Here is a 20,244-nt window from a genome sequence, read left to right on the forward strand (position 1 = left end):
AAAAAGCCATTATCGGACATCTCTAATATATATATATATATATATATATGCCTGGTAAAGATGATGGTAAAAAAGTCATTATCGAACATCTCTAATAAGTATATATATATATATATATATATATATATATATATATATATATATATATACATATATATATATATAATTACAATGAGTAATAAATATTGTACGTCTGTATTTATTAGAAATGTCTAATATATATATTAGAGGGTCCTGGTAAAGATGATGGTAAAAAAGTCATTATCGAACATCTGTAATATATATATATATATATATATATATATATATATATATATATAAATATATACATACACACACACACGCACATATATACATACATATATATATATATCTATAAATAAATATATATATATATAAATAAATATATATATATATATCTAAATATATATATATATGTGTATATATATATATATATATATATATATATATATATATATATATATATATATATATATATATATATATATATATATATATATATATATATATATATATATATATATACATATATAAACCCCGTTTCCAAATGAGTAGGGAAATTGTGTTAGATGTAAATATAAACGGAATACAATGATCTGCAAATCGTTTTCCACCCATATTTAGTCGAATATGCTACAAAGACAACATATTTGATGTTCAAACTGATAAACATTTTTTTTGTGCAAATAATCATTGACTATAGAATTTGAGGCCAGCAACACATGACAAAGAAGTTGTGAAAGGTGGCAATTAATACTGATAAATTTGAGGAATGCTCATCAAACACTTATTTGGAACATCCCACAGGTGTGCAGACTAATTGGGAACAAGTGGGTGCCATGATTGGGTATAAAAACAGATTCCCAAAAAATGCTCAATCTTTCACAAAAAAGGATGGGGCGAAGTACGCCCCTTTGTCCACAACTGCATGAGCAAATAGTCAAACAGCTTAAGAACAACCTTTCTCAAAGTGCAATTGCAATAAAAATAAAGGGATTTCAACATCTACGGTCCATAATATCAGCAAAAAGTTCAGAGAATCTGCAGAAATCACTCCATGTAAGCGGCATGGCCAGAAACCAACATTGAATGACCGTGACCTTCGATCCCTCAGACGGCACTGTATCAAAAAACGACATCAATCTCTAAAGGATATCACCACATGGGCTCAGGAACACTTCAGAAAACCACTATCACTAAATGCAGTTCGTCGCTACATCCGTAAGTGCAAGTTAAAGCTCTACCATGCCAAGCAAAAGCCATTTATCAACAACATCCAGAAACACCGCCGGCTTCTCTGGGCCCGAGATCATCTCAGATGGACTGATGCAAAGTGGAAAAGTGTTCTGTGGTCTGACGAGTCCCCATTTCAAATTGTGTTTCGAATATTCGACAACGTGTCATCCGGACCAAAGGGGAAGCGAAACATCCAGACTGTTATCGACCCAAAGTTCAAAAGCCAGCATCTGTGATGGTATGGGGGTGCATTAGTGCCCAAGGCATGGGTAACTTACACATCTGTGAAGGCACCATTAATGCTGAAAGGTAAATACAGGTTTTGGAACAACATATGCTGCCATCCAAGCGGCGTCATTTTCATGGACGCCCCTGCTTATTTCAGCAAGACAATGCCAAGCCACATTCAGCATGTGTTACAACAGCTTGGCTTCGTAAAAAAATAGTGCGGGTACTTTCTTGGCCTGCCTGCAGTCCAGACCTGTCTCCCATCAAAAATGTGTGGCGCATTATGAAGCGTAAAATACCATAGCGGAGACCCCGGACTGTTGAACGATTGAAGCTCTACATAAAACTAGAATGGGAAAGAATTCCACTTTCAAAGCTTCAACAATTAGTTTCCTCAGTTCCTAAATGTTTATTGAGTGTTGTTAAAAAAAAGGTAATGTAACACCGTGGTGAACATGCCCTTTTCCAACTACTTTGGCAAGTGTTGCCGACATGAAATTGTAAGTTAATTATTATTTGCGAAAAAAAAATAAAGTTTATGAGTTTGAACATCATATATCTTGTCTTTGTAGTGCATTCAATTGAATATGGGTTGAAAATGATTTTCAAATAATTGTATTCCGTTTATATTTACATCTAACACAGTTTCCCAACTCATATGGAAACGGGGTTTGTATACATATACAGTATATGTATATTTTGCCCAATGTGTTTGTTTGCGATGCTGTAATTTGTGTGTTGTACCTTTACTGTTTATTTAACTATTACAGGAGGCACAAAGTTGAGGGTTAGAAAATATGGGCCTGTTGGCTGCATGTTTGAAACCCCGTCCTACATAATAGTAATTCTAGGTCCACTCATCTTTCATTTATCCTACTTTACCTATAGGCCGTATTGCAGATCTCCTTGTACTCTTTCAGCTTGTCACAGACCATTTCCAGGAACTGGTTGGAGTAGGCGCTCAGGTCCTGCATGAGATTCATCAAATCCTGGATGGACTTTTCCACCACCACAGTGCTCTGGAGCAAAAAAAAAGGAAGAAATGGTCTGTGTCACCTGCTTGCCTTGGTTCATTTACACACACAACACAAAGAGAGCAGGCGCTCCACTGGGAGGCGTAATGATCCATGGCAGGACCGAGCAATGCACACACTAAGGCCTCGGCTCTGGCCAAGGGGTTACATTTTACTGTGTCGGCAGCAGGGGAGGGGTAGAAGTACACATAGCCTGCAGGCTGCAGGCGATAACAACAATAACAACATGGCACTTTTAACACTGCTGAGTCTGCAAACTCACAACGAAGACATCGTTTTACCATCAGTAGGTTAACTGTTGTATATGTATAATATTTTAGTTTGTAACAGATTTTTTTTTGTTATGTTGCAAATGGTGTGTATTTAATTTAATTTACAGTAGTAGGTCCACTTATGAGCTCAACTAGTTTTGTGACCAAGCTCATACCTCAAAACACATGTATCTCAAATCTACATTGCCCATTGAAATTAAAACAGCAGTTTTTGTTGTTATTGTTGTGTTTGCTGTTGTTGTTTTTGTCTCTCTCTCTGTCTAATCCCCCTCTAATCCCCACAATTTCCCCCTCTGTCTTCCTATTTTTTTTCTTTCTATCCCCTCTTGCTCCGGCCCGGCTGCACCAAATGATAATATAAATAAATTGAATAAAGTCAAATTCAAATAAGGCAACAAGATAAGTATCCTACACTTCTCTTTTGTAAAGTAAATCTGAACAGCCGATATGGGCATCTATATCAACTATATGATTTGCCTGAGAAGCTGGACAGGACAAAAAAAAAACAGCAAAAAATAAACATCTACCATGCCTTTCAAAAACAAAAAAAACCCCCTTTTAGATAAGACATTGTTTAAAAAAACAGTACAATAGAATGGACTGGAAACAACGATAGTTTTATGAAGTATTATAATATCAAAGTACAACATATAACTTGGAGAGTGACCACGTTAAAGTTGGTTTCACGTTGGTCTTTAGCAGGGGTCGGGAACCTTTTTGGCTGAGAGAGCCAAGAAGTCAAATATTTTAAAATGTATTTACGTAAGAGCCATATAATATATTTTTAACACTGAACACAACTAAACGCGTGCATTTTTAAGTAAGACTAACCCTGTAGAGTATAATCGGTCTCTTATTCTTTCTAATAATATTGTTATTCTGAAGCTAACTGTGAAGGGGGCGTGACCTGCGGGCCTGCAGCGAAGCGGGGTGTGCCAGAACCGGCCTCGAAATCAGCGAAAGGTGCCCAGAGGTCCCACCTGGGCCTTGTTATCTAATCATAAAATAAGACAATATTGTAACCCTGAAACAGGCTCTCATGTCGGTGCTTGGTGGTCTGAAGAACCCCCAGGAGGGCAAGCCCCACACTAACCAATAATAAATAAATAACTTCTTACCATTAATGCAACTTCTTGAACATAAAAATGTATGAGAGTGTTTTATATTTTGAACGTTATTTTTAACACTGTGGAATTCATTACTTATTGTGTTAAGCAATGTCAGCTCAGATTTATCTGAGAGCCAGATGCGGCCATCAGAAGAGCCACATCTGGCTCGCGAGCCATAGGTTCCCTACCCCTGGTATTTAGGATAATCACCTTCGTAGATGAAGCGGCAGTTCATGGGTCAGTTAATGGGTCAAATGCAGAGACTAATTTCACCACACCCAGTGTGTGTGACTATCAGTGGTACTTTAACTCTGTCTATTACCCCAGATTTCTATTGGATGCGTAACGGCTGCTGAACAGCAGCGCCACGGAACGTCAACGCCAGGGCTATTCAACTACATGATGAAAAGGGCTGCAGTTTCAACAGCCCAAGAGTTCAGGGGCTGGACATCGGAATTTGGATGTTTCATCAGAAAGTGCCTCAGCAGTATATATTCCTTTGAAACTGTGTTTACTTAATTGCAAAGTAAACACATCGGCTTTCACACTGCTCTGTCAATAAACTAATTATGCTGCCCTGGCTACTCTGTTCCAGTGGGCGCAGCTAGATTGACAGTTAACAGCTTGAAGAAACAGAAGCGCCAGGCGTTAAGTTGAAGATTTATGTTTCTTTTTTTGAATGATTTGCCTTTCTCAGTTTTATTTATTTACACTTTTTCCTTCATTTAGGTTTGTAAGACTGAAAATGTAAACATAAAATAAGCTTTACAAAAGTATGACGTCCATTGAATTTTACAAAGATAAAATAGAGGGTTCAGTGTGAATACATTCACACAAACTACAGATGTTTACGCATATAACAATTAGAAAAACATGTAAAGCAAACATTGCAGACAATCAGACCCAAGGTGTGGCGTTCACCCGCTATTGAACAAATTTAGCGCTACATGTATTGAATGAGCTTTGATTGCCAGAGTTACTGAGCCAAAAAACATGACCACAAATACAAAATAAATCACAAAGTCAGCTGTCCAACAGGAAACAATGACGGGAGCACTGGCTCGGGCCAGAACATTCATACTTTTTCCAGTCGCTATTAAAAGTCAGATTTAATTTATTTTGCATGTTCTCCCCCGTGACTGCATGGGTTCCCTCCGAGTACTCCGGCTTCCTCCCACCTCCAAAGACATGCACCTGGGAATAGGTTGATTGACAACACTAAATTGGCCCTAGCGTGTGAATGTGAATGTTGTCTGTCTATCTGTGTTGGCCCGAATGCAACTGAGATAGGCTTCAGCAACCCCCGCGACCCAATAAGGGACAAGCGGTAGGTGATGGATGGATGGATGGATGGATGGATGGATGGATGTTTTTCAGGGATGATAGTGGCATTTTTGGTTTGAAAGAGTAGTGTCAGGTTCAAACACTGATGACATCTATTAATCAGACAAGAAGCAAGGAACCAAGCAGACACAGAGTTAACTAGAGCTCATGAGGAGACACGTGTTTTGGCTGTACTCTAGTTACAGATCCAAACTACGTTCTAAACTAGAACCCGCGTGACTCCTCCATTTATTAGGAAAGTCCCTATTACATCACTGTGACTGAGGGAAAGGGGGTAGACTCGACACTATATATATATATATATATATATATATATATGTATGTATATATATATATATATATATATATATATATATATATATATATATATATATATATATATATATATATATATATATATAATAACGATTACAGTTGGTACAAAATGCGGCTGCTAGACTTTTGACAAGAACAAGAAAGTTTGATCATATTACGCCTGTACTGGCTCACCTGCACTGGCTTCCTGTGCACTTAAGATGCGACCTAAAAGTTTTACTACTTACGTATAAAATACTACACGGTCTAGCTCCAGCCTATCTTTCCGATTGTATTGTACCATAAATCCCGGCAAGAAATCTGCGTTCAAAGGACTCCGGCTTATTAGTGATTCCTAAAGCCCAAAAAAAGTCTGCGGGCTATAGAGCGTCTTCCGTTCGGGCTCCAGTACTCTGGAATGCCCTCCCAGTAACAGTTTGAGATGCTACCTCAGTAGAAGGATTTAAGTCTCACCTTAAAACTCATTTGTATACTCTAGCCTTTAAATAGACCTCCTTTTTAGACCAGTTGATCTGCCGCTTCTTTTCTTTTTCTCCTTTGTCCCCTCCTCCCTTGTGGAGGGGGTCTGGTCCGATGGCCATGGATGAAGTACTGGCTGTTCAGAGTCAGGACCCAGGATGGACCGTTCGTCTGTGTATTGGTTGGGGACATCTCAACGCTGCTGATCCGACTCCGCTTAAGATGGTTTCCTGGGGATGGGACTCTCGCTGCTGTCTTGGATCCGCTTTGAACTGAACTCTCGCGGCTGTATTGGAGCCACTATGGATTGAACTTTCAAAGTATCATGTTGGACCCGCTCGACATCCATTGATTTCGGTCCCCTAGGGGGGGGGTTGCCCACATATGAGGTCATCCCCAAGGTTCTCATAGTCATCATTGTCACTGGCGTCCCACTGGGTGGGAGTTTTCCTTGCCCTTATGTGGGTTCTTCCGAGGATGTTGCAGTCGTAGTGATTTGTACAGTCCTTCAGTCCTTTGAGACAATTATATAAATAAACATTGATTGATTGATTAATTGATTGATATGACTATACAAAAATGCAAATATGTTGACACTTGGTGCTATCGCCCAGTCTGTGCTTGTTCTGGTCCTAGAACACAATGTTTGGCCTTGGTAGTCAGCAGGCGGAATCTGGACAAAACAATGATAAGAAAAGGCCAGCAATCTCCTGGATTGCTAGATCTGCACAAATACAGACATACCACTTCAGCACAAATTTACAATACTTTATAGTAACGGCCCTTGAGCATAAAGTTATGATGATAATATATACATAATCATTCTAACAAGTAGTCTTCGTCTACTCACTCCACTGCTGCAATATTGCGACACATATGCCTCGCCGTTGCCCCCTTCGGGGCGGCGGCAGAATTCCATTTATGAACAACCCTTGTTTGAATTGTTTCATCAAACCTATATGGGTTATGTTCGGCGGGTTAAATGAAAAGCCTTGGCAGGCCCTATGTGGCCCGCGGGCCACCAGTTGAATAGTCCTAGTCTACGGCAAACTCCACTGGAGTTCTGATCTCGGCCATACAGCAAAGTAGCGCAGACTTTTACGAGATCTCGCAAATCTGCGTGTAACCACATGATAAGGGCGTTGTAGTCAAGCAAACCAAAAACTGTTCATTCTGTACTTCCAGAGGAGCAGAAGCAAAAAAAAAAATCGGTCCTGTCGTAAAAGATACTGAGCGACTGCAGAACGGCAACACCGTCGCAAGCTTTGCTGTCCATCAATACCAACAGGCGAGCGACTGTGATGGCACTGACATGACTCGTGGAGAAAACCACACTTTGCAGTATGACAACTTCATTTTTGCATTTTTAGCTAGCAACAAGACAACAGTAACATCACCCCTGTGAATGTTGTACAGAAAAATACATCTCATTCAACCCCTGCTAACCACACTCCTGCTTCCCCAGACCCTGTATCAGTGCATATTTCACACAGGTCCCCCAAATAACTGTCCAGGATTTGCCAATGATATGATTGCTTTATTTTGGACATCCAGACATTATTTTGTGTTAACAAGGTGAAATTACGTCTGAAAACCTTTGACAAGTTGACTTAAAAGTCCGTCCCTGCTCATTATTGATTCAGAGGGTCATAAAGTCTGCACAAAAAATCAACCGCTGTCCCCTCCCCTCCCCTAAGGATTTACATAACTCCCGTTGCCTCAAGAAAGCGAAAACCATAACCAAAGACAGCACACACCCTGGATACCACCTGTTCCACCTGCTACCATCGGGCAGGCGCTACAGGTGCATCAGAGCCAGAACAAACAGAATCAGACAAGGCTTTTTTCCCCAGAACTGTCAACATGTTGAACTCTAACTTATAACAATAATAATTCACCCCTGTGCAATATCCTGCCCTAATACTCTACTGTGCAATACTACCCTTCGAGTGCAATAGTTATTTATTACTTCGGTACTCTTGTCTTGTTCTGTATATTGTACAGTATTTTGTATTTTTATAGTGTTTTGTATATTGTACAGGATTGCTTGTTATTTTTATTGGATAGTAGTCTGTTTATTTCAATTGTTAGTTTTTCCTGTATTCCCTCTTGTGTTATTTATTCTACCCCATATTTGTTCCCACAACCGCACCTTAAGTTGGAGTCTTTAATCTCGATATATGCAAATATAATGACAATAAAGTCTATTCTATTCTATTCTATTACGACGTTTGAAAGTGAAAAATATGATCTGATCTGAGTATTTTAATTTGAAAGAAAAACGGACGTTTTATTTTGTTTGTACGTGACTTCCTATCCTACACAAGCAGATTTTATCGAAATTGATCCGCCGTGTTGCGGTGACGGGCAAAACGAGTAGCTAAGCGTACAGTCATTGCATGGATGCTTTGCAGCACTGGCATGGTGGCGCCGTGCGCAGAGGGTTCGCTTGTAATGGAAACTTACACATTGACTAGAATGGAAACAGAAAGACTGCTGCCGTGGCGACGCCGTTCTGTAGCTGTTACGCATACAGTGGAAATCCGGTGTTAGGGTGAGTCCAAAGAAAACTCATTTCCGCTGCTTGTATCTACAAGCTTTTTCAGTCACCACATGCATACGTCGTCAAGACTAAATGTGTCCGTGTGTGAAGGTTTACGACTGTATGAATACTTTTTTGGCTTCCTGAGTGAGTGGCTTTGGCAACAATACATTACAAGTACAGTGGGGCAAAACAATATATTTAGTCAGCCACTGATTGTGCAAGTTCTGCCACTTAAAATGATGACAGGGGTCTGTAATTTTCATCATAGGTACACTTCAACTGTGAGACACAGAATGTGTAAAAAAATCAGAGAATTTACATTTAAGAAATTTTAAAGAATGTATTTGTAAATTATGGTGGAAAAAGAGTATTTGGTCAACCATTCAAAGCTCTCACTGATGGAAGAAGGTTTGGGCTCAAAATCTCACGATACATGGCCCCATTCATTCTTTCCTTAACACGGATCAATCGTCCTGTCCACTTAGCAGAAAAATAGCCCCAAAGCACCCCCATGCTTCACAGTAGATGTGGTGTTCTTGGGATGCATACCAAAATGGATACATGGATGATATAGCAGAGGATTGTGAGAATGTCATGTGTTCAGATGAAACCAAAATATAACTTTTTGGTATAAACTCAACTCGTGTTGGGAGGAAGAAGAATACCGAGTTGCATCCCAAGAACACCACACCTACTGTGAAGCATGGGGGTGGAAACATCATGCTTTGGGGCTGTTTTTCTGCTAAAGGGACAGGACGATTGATCCGTGTTAAGGAAAGAATGAATGGGGCCATGTATCGTGAGATTTTGAGCCAAAACCTCCTTCCATCAGTGAAAGCTTTGAATGGTTGACCAAATACTTATTTTCCACCATAATTTACAAAAACTTTTTAAAAAATTCATACAATGTGAATTCCTGGATTTTTTTTTCACATTCTGTCTCTCACAGTTGAAGTATACCTATGATGAAAATTACAGACCTCTGTCATCCTTTTAAGTGGGAGAACTTGCACAATCGGTGGCTGACTAGATACTTTTTTGCCTCACTGTACATATTTTCAATACAACAGGAACAAGATGAGGGATCCATTGTGCAAAATTGAGCAACTGATTTAAAAAATGTTCCTGGAAAAAAAAAACAGAAAACTGTTGACTGTGGTCCAAACTGGTGAATGGACAGGAGTAAACAATGGAATGAGTCGCGCTGGGTTGTCTAATTCTGCGCGTTTAACACAGCCATTTGTCTTGGCCAGCACAAATCATTAAAAAGTAATCAGGGGAGCGATTGAGGAAGTAATTTTTTTTTGTCCACCTTAATCTTAGTTGACCATTACATTGGAGAGAACATGCATTGTCCACGTCTTTGTCTCTCTCTCCCTCTCTCTCTCTCTCATTCTTAATGATTCATGCTTAAAGGTCAACATACGGTGCAGTGGAGTGAAAAACACCAATATTCCACTCCAGTGTTACTACATTAAGCCTGGAAACCGACCCGATGCGCTCTTTTAGAACACCGCCGCCACCGAGGAATATCCGACTTTGCAAATGGACGGTCGCTGTTTGATGGCGTGTCATTAAGAGCGAAATGGTGGTCGGAGATACACAGCCGACATCCCGGCGGGAAGAGAAAAAGCTGTTAATGCGACAGAAGCTGCGGCTAAAAGTGGTTATTTCCTTTAGCGGAGTGAGTTAAAAACACGCACAAAGTGGGAATTCCATTAATGTGCTAAAAGGATGCACTTTGGGGTAGAAAGAGAATGGGAAGTGGAGTTTGTGTGCGTGGGTGCGCATGTGTGTGTGGGTGTGTGTGTCCTAGAATGAATGGGGAGCTCCTAAAGGTCACAGTGTTTTAACCCGAACCGTGACCCCTAAACTGCTCGACACGGCAACACTCCAACAGCAGCGGGCTGCCAAAATAATACACATGACAGAAGATCATCTCCCCTGCTGGCACACACACACACACACACACACACACACACACACACACACACACACACACACACACACACACGCACACACACACACACACGCACGCACACACACACACACACACACACACACACACACACACACACACACACACACACACACACACACACACACACACACACACACACGCACACACGCACACACACAGTTTGCCCCTTTCTTGGGTGAAGGGGACACACAAGACCTGACAGATCATCCATCAAAGTCAGGAAGAGTCACACTTGGAAGATTTCTTCTCTTTGCAACACACACGTGATGGCTCACATCGGATGACAAAACTTAGCCGGCAACTCCTCCAACAGAAAGTTCCACATTTGGATAACAAATAGGTGCAAATTTGGCTGCACAATAAATAAACTTTTAATCACGATTTTGGCCGCCATGATTTAATTAGAGTGATCGAACATATTAACATTTAAAAATCAAGCTTCGCATATGAAATTACGCACGTTCATAGCCCACGGCCACAAGAAAGCATCAGTGGCTCAACTTGAAGTCCAGAGAGGCATCTTACACCCACACCAGAGGCCGAAAATGTTAATTTTCCTGAAGGGAACTCTCCTGAAGGAATAAAGAAAGTTCTATACATCTATCTATCTTGTACAAAACCAGTGAAGTTGGCACGTTGTGTAAATCGTAAATAAAAACAGAATACAACGCCGAGAACAGTCCGGATGGTTATTTTCCCTCTGTGATCCAGAGGACACCATGTCCGCAGTTTCCTGAAACAATTTGAAATGTGTGCTCGTCAGACCAGAGAACACATTTCCACTTTGCATCAGTCCATCTTAGATGAGCTCGGGCCCAGCGAAACCGGCGGCGTTTGTGTTTACGTTTTGTTGATAAATGGCTTTTGCTTTGCATAGTAGAGTTTTACCTTGCACTTACAGATGTAGCGGCAGACAGTAGTTCCTGACAATGGTTTTCTGAAGTGTTCCTGAGCCCATGTGGTGATATCCTTTACACACTAATGCAGTACCGCCTGAAGGATCGAAGGTCACAGGCATTGCTGCTTACGTGCAGTGATTTCTCCAGATTCTCTAAACCTTTTGATGACATTACGGACATTAGACGTTGAAATCCCTAAATTCCCAGCAATAACTTGTTGAGAAAATGTTGTTCTTAAACTGTTAGACAATTTGCTCACGCATTTGTTCGCAAAGTGGTGACCCTCGCCCCATCCTTGTTTGTGAATGACTGAGCATTTCATGGAAGCTGCTTTTATACCCAATAATGGCACCCACTTGTCCCAAATTCACCTGTAGGATTTTCCAAATAAATGTTTGATGAGAATTCTTGAACTTTGTCAGTCTGTTTTGCCACTTGTGCCATCTTTTTTGAAACATGTTATAGGCATCAAATTCCAAATGAGCTAATATTTGCAAAAAATAACACATTTTACCAGTTCGAACCTTAAGTATCTTGTCGTTGCAGTCTATTCAATTGAATATAGGTTCAAAAGGATCTGCAAATGATTATATTCTGTTTTTATTTACGATTTACACACTGTGCCAACTTCACTGGTTTTGGGTTTTGTAGAAGCCCACAGCTCCATGACCACGTCAACCACCTCGTTGGCCGGCATTAGTGGGATTTTCTTGGGCTTCTGCAGCCGATCACCCCGTTTCACTTTCTGTTATTTGATGGCAAAATGCATGGAAACATGTACAACACGCTGTTTTGGTGCTCTCCTTGAGTCGCACCAGAAAGAATAAAAGATAGCCAACGCACTCTTCTTGGACACGTTTTCTTACAGGGGACAAACAATGACAATAAATGTAAAGACAAAAAATGAGGGATGCACATTACTACATAATGTAACACTATTGAATTGAAGAAACAACTCGTAGCAAAAATGTATGTGTTTTTTGTACAAGTCTGACCTTTTGGACTGGATTACGAAAACCGAGGGACCAGCATAAAGTGGGGCAAAAAAAGTATTTAGTCAGCCACCGATTGTGCAAGTTCTCCCACTTAAAATGATGACAGAGGTCTGTAATTTTCATCATAGGTACACTTCAACTGTGAGAGACAGAATGTGAAAAAAAAATCCAGGAATTCACATTGTAGGAATTTTAAAGAATTTATTTGTAAATTATGGTGGAAAATAAATATTTGGTCAACCATTCAAAGATTTCACTGATGGAAGGAGGTTTTGGCACAAAATCTCACGATACATGGCCCCATTCATTCTTTCCTTAACACGGATCAATCGTTCTGTCCCCTAAGCAGAAAAACAGCCCCAAAGCATGATGATTCCACCTCATGCTTCACAGTAGGTGTGGTGTTCTTGGGATGCAACTCAGTATTCTTCTTCCTGCAAACACGACGAGTTGAGTTTATACCAAAATGGATACATGGATGATACAGCAGAGGATTGGGAGAATGTCATGGGGTCAGATGAAACCAAAATACAACTTTTTGGTATAAACTCAACTCGTCGTGTTGGGAGGAAGAAGAATACTGAGTTGCATCCCAAGAACACCACACCTACTGTGAAGCATGGGGGTGGAAACATCATGCTTTGGGGCTGCTTTTCTGCCAAGGAGACAGGACGATTGATCCGTGTTAAGGAAAGAATGAATGGGGCCATGTATCGTGAGATTTTGAGCCAAAACCTCCTTCCATCAGTGAGAGCTTTCAATGGTTGACCAAATACTTATTTTCCACCATAATTTACAAACACATTATTTTAAATTCCTACAATGTGAATTGCTGGAGGTTTTTTTTCACATTCTGTCTCTCACAGTTGAAGTGTACCTATGATGAAAATTACAGACCTCTGTCATCATTTTAAGTGGGAGAACTTGCACAATCGGTGGCTAACTAAATACTTTTTTGCCCCACTGTAGGTCGGAATAGGTGCATTGCTGGCGGGCAGATGAGAATGAGTTCATAAGCGAACAATGTTTCTTTAGTGGGACGGCCTTCCAACGCATCGTTGCGTCAAAGTGTTCTAATTGAAGGATGAGGAGCAATATCACACTTGGCTGCTTGCAGATGGGCTGCCATATTATTCCACCCTCCTGCCATTCCTACCCAAAACACACTTACACAAAATGAAACACGGCGTCCCGGCATTAAAACAATCCAAGGAACTAAGAAGTGCAATTGGAGTCCTCGCAGTCGAGCAAAAATCCATTATACTAATGATCTCTTTGTTAGTTTTTTCTTCATTAATTTAATGGATGGGGAGCAAAAAATGGAGAAACTTGCGATGCATGTATTGCCGCATCTCATTAAACAAATGTCAAAAAAGTAACGCTTCTTAGTTGAGGAAAGTTCAAGGTTACATTCAAGCACTTTGAACATGAGGCACACGTTATAATTTAGATTTCTAAAATTAGATAAATAAACAGTTGGCTTTATCAGCCCCAAACTTCCATCCTGCTAAACCAAAGGGCATGTTTTTGGTAGTGGCTGACATTTGCAGCCCTCCCCACTTTATTGGAAACTCATGCATGTTCGAAATAACCTGACACTGAACTGAAATGAACTCACTTCCAGAGGCAGAAGATTAGTACTTTCCGCACACAGACCCCCACCCCCCAGGCTGCAGCTTTTGACATTTGGAAGCCGCTATGTTTTAACTGCAAACATAGGCAAGTACCATTATAGTTGTAGCATGTGCATATTAAGACAAAGTGCTGCCTTTTGTGTAGGGGCGGGCAAGAACGTTTTCCTGGAGTGCACACGTGTTTGCTGCGAGATAACTGGGCCAAGGTAGGTGACGCCGACTGTTACACCTCAAGCGAAGAGGAAAAGAAACATTATTGGGACTGTGAGTCTTCAAGATAAAGGCTCTGGTGCTTTTCAAGGCAGACTAAATAGACCGAATGTTGCTTGAATGTTAGACCCTACTACCAATACCTATTGGTATTCAACTTAACAGTAATTTTTGGAAATTGCCATCTAAAATGTTGGTTTTATGTTAGTGTGAAGTAGGGGTGTTGGAAAAAATTGATTCGAATACGAATCAAATCGAATGCGTTGTGCGATTCGGAATCGATTCTCATTTTTAAAAAATAGATAGGGGCGGCATAGCTCGGTTGGTAGAGTGACCGTGCCAGCAACTTGAGGGTTGCAGGTTCGATTCCCGCTCGTGCCATCCTAGTTACTGCCGTTGTGTCCTTGGGCAAGACACTTGACCCACCTGCTCCCAGTGCCACCCACACTGGTTTAAATATAACTTAGATATTGGGTGTCACTATGTAAAGCGCTTTGAGTCACTTGAGAAAAGCGCTATATAAATATAATTCATTTCACTTCACTTAAATTTTTTTTATTTATTTTTTTTTTTTTTTATCAATCCAACAAAACAATACACAGCAATCTCATAACAATGCAATCCAATTCCAAAACCAAACCTGACCCAGCAACACTCAGAACTGCAATAAACAGAACAATTGAGAGGAGACACAAACACGGCACAGAACAAACCAAAAGTAGTGAAACAAAAATTTATATTATCAACAACAGTATCAATATTAGTTATAATTTCAGCATAGCAGGGCTTAAAAATCCCTAATTGACATCATTAAACATTTATAAAAATAAAAAAAAAGAACAATAGTGTCCCAGTGGCTTACACTTGTATCGCATCTCATAAGCTTGACAACACACTGTGTCCAATATTTTCACAAAGATTAAATAAGTAATATTTTTGTTTTTTTCAATAGTTAATTGTTTTTACATTATTGCAATCAGTTGATAAAACGTTGTCCTTTACAATTATAAAAGTTTTTTTTTTTAAATATCAACTACTCTGCTAGCATGTCAGCAGACTGGGGAAGATCCCGCTGAAATCCTATGTATTGAATGAATACAGAATCGTTTTGAATCGGAAAAATATCGTTTTTGAATCGAGAATCAAAACGAATCGAAAAAATCGTGACCCCAAGAATGGAATCGTGGGACACCCAAAGATTCACAGCCCTAGTGTGAAGTGAAGTGATTTATATTTGTATAGCGCTTTATACTGGTGACTCAAAGCTTTACATAGTGAAACCCATTATCTAAGTCACACTTAAACCAGTGTGGGTGGCACTGGGAGTAGGTGGGTAAAGTATCTTGCCTAAGGACACAACGGCAGTGACTAGGATGGCGGAAGCGGGGAGAAAACCTGGAACCCTTAATTTGCCGGCACAGCCGCTCGACCAACCGAGCCATGCCACTAAGTTCCACTCCCGTCCTTGAAAAAACAAAAACGGAAAAGTTTATCATATACAGTGGGGCATAAAAATATTTAGTCAGCCACCGATTGTGCAAGTTCTGCCACTTAAAATGATGACAGAGGTCTGTAATTTTCATCATAGGTACACTTCAACTGTGAGAGACAGAAAAATCCAGGAATTTACATTGTAGGAATTTTAAAGAATTTATTTGTAAAGCATGGTGGAAAATAAGTATTTGGTCACTTCAAACAAGGAAGATCTCTGGCTCTCACAGACCTGTAACTTTTTCTTTAAGAAGCTCTTCTGTCCTCCACTCGTTACCTGTATTAATGGAACCTGTTTGAACTTGTTATCTGTATAAAAGACACCTGTCCACAGCCTCAAAAAGTCAGACTCCAAACTCCACTATGGCCAAGACCAAAAAGTTGTTAAAGGACACCAGGAAAATAATTGTAGACCTGCACCAAACTGGGAAGAGTGAATCTACAATAGGCAAGCAGCTCGGTGTGAAAAAAATCAACTGTGGGAGCAATTATCTGAAAATGAAGAAGTGGCTCCGTAAAAAGCATTTGAAAGTACTGGAGTGGCCTAGCCAGTCTCCAGACCTCAACCCCATAGAAAATCTGTGGAGGGAGTTGAAAGTCCGTGTTGCTCGGCGACAGCCCCAAAACATCACTGTTATCGAGAAGATCTGCATAGAGGAATAGGCCAAAATACCAGCTACTGAGTGTGCAAACCTGGTAAAGACCTATAGTAATCGTTTGACCTCTGTTATAGCTAACTAAGGTTATATTACAAAGTATTGAGTTGAATTTTTGTTATTGACCAAATACTTTTTTTCCACCATGATTTACAAATAAATTATTTAAAATTCCTACAATGTGAATTCCTGGATTTTTTTCCTTTCACATTCTGTCTCTCACAGTTGAAGTGTACATATGATGAAAATTTCAGACCTCTGTCATCATTTTAAGTGGGAGAACTTGCACAATCGGTGGCTGACTAAATACTTTTTTGCCCCACTGTAAACATTTGCTTGATTAAGGACAATGTGAAACTAAGGGTTTTAATAAAAGCGCTAACATGTGGTGTATTTGTCGGATTAATTATAGCACAGGCAACACAGGAGTGTTGCATGTTTGACAATATTTTACACTCTTTTCTGCAGTGGCTCAGAAGCAAAAGAGTTACACTGCGTGATTTTAATTACTCAATTCAACAACTGAAAAAAACACAGTGACTCCCACAGAGCTGCAATCTATTTGTGGCAGTGGTGTGTGTGTGTGTGTGTGTGTGTGTGTGTGTTTGTTGATGGGGTAGGGGCGGAGGGGGCATGATATTATGACATCATTGTCAAATTTGCATACATGGCCATGATACATTTGCATGTACTTGAAATGGACGCTGTAAGAGAGAAATAATGTGAAGGGAGAGAAAAAGTGAGCAAAAAAAAAATAATTTCTTTTAGAACTACAAAAAACACTCAAAGAGGGCACACCTCTGCCATGTCTTATCTCCTGTAAGTAAAAAGAAAAAAAAAAGTCCAGAATGCACACGGCGGTCTGGATCAGTCCCAGAACATTTCCAGAAAGTTTCATTTAAAATCCGCCCAGAATTTTTTGAGCTATCTGTAGTGGAATGAAAGTGAGTCTCCACTATCTTTTCCTCCTTAGGGCTGCTAGCATACACTTACACAAATGTACAATAAGGTAATGTAGTACAAATGTTCCAGATCAGGCCCAAAATCTAATAACATATTGCTTATCTAATTTATGACATTCGCTAAAAATTTCCTGAAAGTTTGCCTACTACCTAACTTTTGTCTGTAACTTCTTTTTAAAGTAACAAAAAAGACAAATGAGCAGCATTTTTATAATGTTGTAATGACTTGCTAAATATGACAAGTTGCAAAGTAACACTCAGGTGTTTCCTGCTTTGTTATGTCTGTCGGCAGGATTGAGCCGAGCCCTTAAAGGCCTACTGAAATGAGATTTTCTTATTTAAACGGGAATAGCAGGTCCATTCTATGTGTCATACTTGATCATTTCGTGATATTGCCATATTTTTGCTGAAAGTATTTAGTAGAGAACATCGACGATAAAGTTTGCAACTTTTGGTCGTTAATAGAAAAGCCCTGCCTTTACCGGAAGTATGTGCACGTGACATCACGAGTTGCAGGGCTCCACACATATTCACATTGTTTATAATGGGAGCCACCAAAAAGTAAGAGCAATTCGGACTGAAAAAGCGACAATTTCCCCATTAATTTGAGCGAGGATGAAAGATTGGTGGATGAGGATGTTTTGAAGGAAGTACTGATAAAAAAAAAAAAAAGAAGAAAAAAAGAAAAGGCGGCGGCTCCAGGTGGCGTTTCAGATATAATTAGACACATTTACTAGGATAATTCTGGAAGATCCCTTATCTGCTTATTGTTTTAATAGTGTTTTAGTGAGATTCTAAAGACATACCTGGAAGTCAGATGGCTGCTGTGAATGCCAGTGTCTCTCAGAGAAGCCAATGGAGGAGCCAAGATCACAGCTGCCTTTTTGAAATGTAGGACCAAGTCCCATAATCCACTGATTTCTCCGGTAAGACTTAATATCACAATTTTCCCAGCCAAAGACATGCTGGTTGACGTAGAGAAAACATGTTCGCTTGACCGCTCTGTGTTAAAGCTTCACAACTAACAAAGTAATACCGGCTGTGTCTCGGTGTTAAAGACAGCTGCAATCCACCGCTTTCCACCAACAGCATTGTTCTTTATAGTCTCCATTATTAGATTGACAAATTGCAAAAGATTCAGCAACACAGATGTCCAAAATACTGTGTAATTATGCGGTTGAAGCAGACAACTTTTAGCCGCGAGTCGTGCAGCGCTAATATTTCCTTACAGTCCGTGACGTCACGCACATGCGTCATCATTCCGCGACGTTTCCCTTTGAGCCACTTGTGATTTAGGGCTATATAAATAGACATTGATTGATTGATTGATTGAAATAATAATAATAATAATAATGGATTAGATTCATATAGCACTTTTTTGTAGCGACTCAAAACGCCCATAATTAAGTATCATTAAATATATTTCAATAATATTGCTACACAGGCAATAGCAATCACTATAAATACATTTAAAGGCCTACTGAAATGAGATTTTCTTATTTAAATGGGGATAGCAGGTCCATTCTATGTGTCATACTTGATCAATTCGCGATATTGCCATAATTTTGCTGAAAGGATTTAGTAAAGAACATCCACGATAAAGTTTGCAACTTTCGGTGCTAAGAGAAAAGCCCTGCCTCTACCGGAAGTCGCAGACGATGACGTCACCCGTGTGATGGCTCCTCACATATTCACATTGTTTTTAATGGGAGCCTCCAACAAAAAGAGCTATTCGGGCGGAGAAAACGACAATTTTCCCATTAATTTGAGTGAGGATGAAAGATTTGTGTTTGAGGATAGCGACGGACTAGAAAAAAAAAACTAAAGTTAAAAAAAACAAAACGCGATTGCGTTGGGACGGATTCCGATTTTTTGGACACATTTACTAGGTTAATTGTGGGAAATCCCTTATCTTTCTATTGTGTTGCTAGTGTTTTAGTGAGTTTAATAGTACCTGATAGCCGGAAGGGTGTCTCCACGGGTGTCTTGACGCCAATGTCTCAGGGGAGTCGACGGCAGCTATGGACGGCACAAGCTCAGCTTTTCTCCGGTAAGAACTGACTTTTTAACCACAATTTTCTCACCGAAACCTGCTGGTTGACATTTGGTAGGGATCCATGTAGGCTTGACCGCGCTCTGATCCATAGGAAAGTTTCACCTCCAGGAATTTTAAACAAGAAACAAGGAATCACCGTATGTTTGTGTGGCTAAAGGCTAAAGCTTCCCAACTCCATCTTTCTACTGTGACTTCTCCAATATTAATTGAACAAATTGCAAAAGATTCAGCAACACAGATGTCCAAAATACTGTGTAATTATGACGTTAACGCAGACGACTTTTAGCTGTGTGTGTGTGCAGCGCTCATACTTCCTAAAAACCTGTGACGTCTTGTGCACACGTCATCATTACACGACGTTTCGAAGAGGAAACTCCCGGGAAATTTAAAATTGTAATTTAGTAAACTAAAAAGGCCGTATTGGCATGTGTTGCAATGTTAATATTTCATCATTGATATATAAACTATCAGACTGCGTGGTGGGTAGTAGTGGCTTTCAGTAGGCCTTTAAACATTTACAGTAAATGCATCTGATCGATCTCTACGATCTCACCCACAGGTAGAATCAGCAGCATTAAACATCCCTATTTACAATGCATTTACTACCACATAGTGTAACGATGTGACGATCCATTTTTCCATCCATTTTCTACCGCTTATTCCCTTTCGGGGTCGCGGGGGGCGCTGGCGCCTATCTCAGCTACAATCGGGCGGAAGGCAGGGTACACCCTGGACAAGTCGCCACCTCATCGCAGGGCCGACACAGATAGACAGACAACATTCACACTCACATTCAC

At 40.0% G+C, this 20,244-nt stretch overlaps 1 protein-coding gene across 1 annotated transcript in view; it reads right to left on the reverse strand.

Moving 5' to 3' along the window:
• exoc4 (exocyst complex component 4) overlaps positions 1-20,244 on the reverse strand; it is a 227,348-nt gene that overhangs the window by 51,772 nt on the left and 155,332 nt on the right. The window contains exon 14 of the mRNA XM_061912242.1: positions 2,368-2,504. Coding sequence (XP_061768226.1) covers positions 2,368-2,504 — 137 coding nt within the window. The remainder of the gene's footprint in view (positions 1-2,367; positions 2,505-20,244) is intronic.

The sequence above is a fragment of the Nerophis ophidion genome, linkage group LG10 (genome assembly GCF_033978795.1).
Source record: "Nerophis ophidion isolate RoL-2023_Sa linkage group LG10, RoL_Noph_v1.0, whole genome shotgun sequence".
Lineage (NCBI taxonomy): Eukaryota > Metazoa > Chordata > Actinopteri > Syngnathiformes > Syngnathidae > Nerophis > Nerophis ophidion.